General features: G+C 37.5%; 1 protein-coding gene across 1 annotated transcript; it reads right to left on the minus strand.

Annotated features, from left to right (window-relative positions):
• On the minus strand, window positions 1–5,460 carry LOC131150780 (stromal cell-derived factor 2-like protein). Its single transcript, XM_058101721.1, has 6 exons — window positions 4,944–5,460; window positions 3,816–3,956; window positions 3,169–3,309; window positions 1,123–1,172; window positions 788–917; window positions 1–405 (listed from the first exon to the last, which is right to left on the minus strand). The coding sequence occupies exons 1-6, from the start codon at window positions 5,043–5,045 to the stop codon at window positions 322–324; spliced, it is 648 nt and encodes a 215-aa protein (XP_057957704.1). The 5' UTR covers window positions 5,046–5,460; the 3' UTR covers window positions 1–321.

Consider the following 5,460-nt stretch of genomic DNA (forward strand, 5'->3'; position numbering starts at 1 on the left):
TTTGTACTACATACTGTCATCTTCCCGATCTCTCATTAACCCAGAGACAGGCAATTCACTTGCATCTGTCGGGAAAAAGGTAAACAAAAGATTGGCAGCTCAGGCAACAGAGTGTTCTGATACATAACACAAACACACACTAAAATCCAAGGATTAAGAGTATAAGCAAAACATTGTGTTTTAGAGGCATGTTTCTTTCATTTAGTAGAACTTCTACAATTAACAATTAAATGTAAGAACAGGCACCCTTCCCCCAAACAATTCAAAACCCATGGACCTGTTCTTACAAGGCAATTTATGATAGGAGGTCATTCTAAAACTTTACTTGCTTTCAGTAACTGGAAGGTACGCCCCTTCTGCTGCCAACCAAACATTATCAGCACGCTTGTCTCGCACACCACAAACCTACACACATTCACACACAATTACTTGTGAAAAAATGATTACTGCTACAATTAATAACTATGAATAATAAACAATGACGACCTTAAGGAGAGGGGGTTGAAAAAAGAAAAAGAGGTTAAGATAAACACAACAACATGAGTCCTAGGTAAGAATCTACAAAGGTTCTGCGGAACAAATACTAAAGTGGAGATTACATCAGTTACACAGATCAAATAAAAGCCCAAGAACCTGTACTTTACTGCCCAGAAAAGTACTAGCATGCCAAAGCTAACCCACTGCACGGTGACAAATGCATTCGTGGTGCAGGAGTGTTAGGGATGTGCAGTTCTTACTATCAAAAAGAGAATGTTTGAGCAAGTGTACTGCAGTTATCATTTCTTACCTCCTGCTGCCCTCCAGCTATCCGTTGATATTTCTTGTCATGACTATGTAGAAAGCCACCAGTGTCCACATGTTGAAGCCGAATCCTCTGATCTTGTTTCCACGTCTTACCGCTTCCTTCAATATGAACCCTAAAGAAAATGCAGCCAACTTAATTACCAGCCATACAATTGGACATTTGGACCAGGTCGGAAAATGTGAGTTGGTAGTAAGGGAGTGGGAAGGAAAATAAAAAATCAAGGTGCTGTATAAGAGGCGAGAGCCAACCCATCAGTGGGGCAGTCAATATAGTACTCTGAATAAATGTTGTGCGCATAATGGATCTATGAGCCTCACCTCCAAAAATCCCCAGTATCGGAATCATGCTCTCCTCCAAAGCAGCTCACCTACACCCAGCCAGCAAGTCACATTACCATAAATAAATGTAGTTCAATTTCATGTTTGGCTTGGAACCATCATTGTGCAGCAAACTAGCTCAGCATTCACAGTAGGCCCATGTAAACAAGATAACCATTATAGAGATGCTTTCCAATGATGATACATTGATATTACCTTAAGACATTTCATAACCCTCTTTCCCTAAAATAAACAAAAGAAAACAACTTAACCTGCTCTGGCTTCCTCAATTTTTTTTTTTTTTTTTTTTTTGGGGGGGAGAAGTGGAAGCTCCCAAAGTTATAAACAAGTTCAACATCATAGGTAGAATCCCACGGTAAGCAGTCTGGTGCTACCAGAACTGAGAATAGAATCAGAAGGTGCAGACTACCCCAGAGCTAAGTTATACCATGACAGATGAGCATAGTCAGCTTGTTTTGTAGCTGACATTTAGGGTGAATGTTTTTTACAAGGTGAAACACTAAAGCCAAGAGATGACCATAGTCTTCTGTGTTGGAGAATACACTCCACGTCCATGTTACCTAGAACAAAGAATACTCTGATTTTTCATGGAATGGGAATGAGATGGCAGCACAACACATGCTCTAAATGTAGCATGTTAGGGGTGTACCCAAATAGATATATTGGTGAAAATCTTTAATGGCAATTGTACATTTAGAAGAGGATGCTGAGGTTCTTTTAGATCTACAAAAGATTTTCTAGGGGTGAAGTAGATTAATAACGACTCAAACAAAATTATCATGTGATAATGCTCCATTTTTACTAATAAAAATATAGATGTATGTAAAATATTGAATTCAAACATCAAATCGCTATGGTATAGATTTAATGTTCTAGAATGAAATTGTACCATGTTTAGGCATGTTCATACCAATTTGCAGTTCACTAAGAATTTTTAGTGTCTCTAATAACTATGTTCATGGCAACATATGAGACCATGTGCATTAGATTGCTACCATTATATGATTCAGCGTCATGCTTAGGGTAGCAGCATTCTATGCACAAAGAAAATGTTAGATTACCAAGGCTTATCCCAGTAGAATGATGCTGTCTAGTGTCTATGATTAATTAACAAAGTTTAGGAACAACCAGTAGTTAACAATTCGTAATGGACTATAAAGTAATGGGCCTCATAAGTCATAACCTAAGAATGCCCATAATCTATTCTGTAAGAGTTTGTAATAGAATAGGCTAAAAAGGTTTAGAACAACCATAATTATTTATCTCACAACATACAATAAGAAAGAACAAAGTAGACCATACATCAGCTAAAAATTTGCGAAATGCCAAATTAGTAATATAAACAAAGTTGCCATAATATACACACTTCTTGAAAAGATAAAAACTAATATTTTTGGAGCAACTTATTAAAATAATAATTCCTTTCAGGTCAATCTTAATGGGGGGAATGGTATTTAAAAAAAATGATAAATTAGAGACTCAAAAAATATTGACTTGCGGTATAAGAAAACTATCTCTAGACCAAATTCAGAATGCAAGATGGCTAATATAACATTATCGGCTTTCCACACATCCTTTAGCGTGATGGCCCATAAAACATTATCAGTCCTGTGAACAACTTTCAAATGAAGGCAGACATTTAAAACAGACTACTATGCATCGAACTGCACCTTACTAAAGATTGGTATAGACTGGAATTGAATCGAATTTATTACTTTATTTCTTTATTTTTTATTCCCATTCCCATCCCATTCCGTTAAGCAAACCAACATTAAGATATGGTTAACAAGTCATTCAACTTGCTCAATATGCAATCACAGGTAAGCAAAACCCATAATTCAACAAGTTGCTCAAAAATGGTAATTGTGCACCTAGATCATCCCTCTTTATGAATATGTCATACAAGGGACACAAAATCATTCAATGTTGCTTGAATCACATCAACAAAGTATAATGGCACACAAATGAATAGTTCTGGTGACACAGTGTAACAAAAGTGGCCATTAAAAGAGAGGAGGGCAAAACCTCTAAGTTCCCTGATATCGGAGATGCATGCAAATGACTGTGCAGCCACTTTCGGGTTTTCATATGTTGCAACCTAATGAGCGTCCCACTTTTAATCGTGTCGCCTTGTTTGGCAGATGTCCCTGTCTGAGGTCTAACAATCTGCAAACAAAAATCTCATTTTAAATTTGGAATCACAACAGATCCAATTGATCTACTATACAAAAAAAAACATACTAAGAACATCACAAAGAGAATAAAAAGGAAGGACTGGAAGATGAGAATATTTCTAAAAGGATGAAACTGACAAAAACCATCGATAGATCTAAACTAATATTTAAAAAACATTTGCCAACAAGGAATAAACTTTTCATATATACCTCTTCAACAACATCTAGAACAGACCATATAAAAACAGAGAACTTAATGTTTCCAAGCAGTGTGTGTTTTTTTCCATTTTAGGTGGGGAGGAGGAGGGTTGGGGAGGGAAGCTCTAAATAATTTTATCAAAAAAACAAGTTGCCTTTCACTTAATATTGAAACTAGATAGCTGCACTGGAGCAAATGCATTGACCCCATAATCGTAAAATAAAATTCTGAATTCCTTTTACCACAACAACGCAAGGAAGCAATTTAGAAGAGGGAGTTGCAGGGAGAAAGAAGGGTACCCAATAGCTATTGGCATCATCAACATTGGGAAAAGCAGTGACAGATTGCTGACCGCTTCCAGAACCATATGGAACATCATGAGAATGCAGCCTAAACTTTGTCTTCTCATGCATCAACTTAAGAACTGTCCCATAAGTAATCTGCCAGAATTGGAACAAAATGACCAAATAATAAGACAAAATTATAATGTTTCCATATTCAATTTAGACAAAAGAAATTAGAACAGAATAACCAAAGTCTCTGCTTGTTCACTGGAAATTAAACAAAATAAAAAAAAATGATATTAAAAACTTCTGATTCAGAAAGATATATACTTAATTTTTTTTTTTCAGAAGGATGATTAATAAATAAAGGAAAACAGAGTGAAAATGCTTATTATTTAGATTTCTCATGTCTTGGGAAGAAAGTTTGAATCTTCTTCTAACGCCTTACGTAAGGAAAATTCTACTCTCAAATCCCAACCACAAACAAGATAACGTTCAAAACTTCACTCTCCCTTCAATTGATGATTATATACACTCATGTTCCTTTTTTTTTTTATTTCTAAAACCTGAAAATCTCAGTTGAGCTAAACCAAATTATAAGTGTTTTCTCGCTCGAGCGGAATGTCATCTTTCTTTGAGATCTGCTCTATGTGCTTATATCTAATGAAAAAAAAAAAAAAAAATCAATGTATGACCATAATTATGTCCCCTTCTCCATATTTCCTAGCCAGTCAACCTATTTCCTCAGTAAATCCTCACTAGCGAAACAACCAGTTCTAATGCATTTCATTCCCACGATATTCAGAAATCCAACGCAGCACTAGTCCAAACAATAAGAATTGCAAACATACAGACTATATGAATTCATTCCTTACAATAAGAATTGCAAACATACAGACTATATGAATTCATTCATTGGTGGTAGGTACGAGGGAGGAAAAATCAATGTTGGGGAAATTGTAAGTTTTGTTCTTTTCCATCCAATTTCTATCAAAATGAGTAATAGCCTACATTTATAATTCATTTCCTCCCCATATTTTCTCTGTAACCAAACCTAGCACTAACCCGAGCAACAAAACCACAAACGTGTCCATCCAACTTGATACACAGAGAAACTACATAATTGGAGCTTCTGTTTCATACCTCAACGCCTTCAGAAGCAGCGGAGGTGTACGAGGGCGAGCCCTGATCGAGATCGAGGGTGAGAAATATGAAGAGGGCAAGGGCGAAGAATGAGACCGCCATGAAGAGGAGCAAAGCGATGAACCAGTTCTGGTGGTAGAAGGGGAGATTCGAGCTAGACGGGCGCGATTCCCTGTAAATGATCCGCGTGGGCCTGGGGGGTTGGGTTTCAGATGGAGACGGAGAAGAAGACGAAGGGGCAGAGGAGGAGGACTTCCGGCGAGAGATGAGATTTGAAGTGCCTGAGGAAGCCACGGTGCGAGCTGTGTGGTCGGAGATTGCTAGAGTTTGGAGCAGGGATCGGACAGGTTAGGGTTTGATGCTTTGGTCTGATTTGATTTCAGCGGTTTGGGGATTTTGTTGTTCCGGTTGTGAGAGAGAGAGAGAGAGAGAGAGAGAGAGGCGTTGGCTTTGACACTGAGTCTTGGGATTTTGTTAGAACAGGTACGGATACGTTAGGGGTGATGTGTTTGGGACC

This window comes from Malania oleifera, chromosome 3, assembly GCF_029873635.1.
Source record: "Malania oleifera isolate guangnan ecotype guangnan chromosome 3, ASM2987363v1, whole genome shotgun sequence".
Lineage (NCBI taxonomy): Eukaryota > Viridiplantae > Streptophyta > Magnoliopsida > Santalales > Ximeniaceae > Malania > Malania oleifera.

What these genes read in the sequence shown, in the direction of transcription:
- LOC131150780 (XM_058101721.1), bottom strand. Translation starts at nt 5,045, where the DNA reads ATGGCGGTCTCATTCTTCGCCCTTGCCCTCTTCATATTTCTCACCCTC. An exon ending in CTGCTTCTGAAGGCGTTGAG is followed by an intron (nt 3,957 to 4,943) that starts GTATGAAACAGA and finishes CAATTCTGGCAG; the next exon opens with ATTACTTATGGGACAGTTCT. An exon ending in CGATATCAGGGAACTTAGAG is followed by an intron (nt 1,173 to 3,168) that starts GTTTTGCCCTCC and finishes GGCTGGGTGTAG; the next exon opens with GTGAGCTGCTTTGGAGGAGA.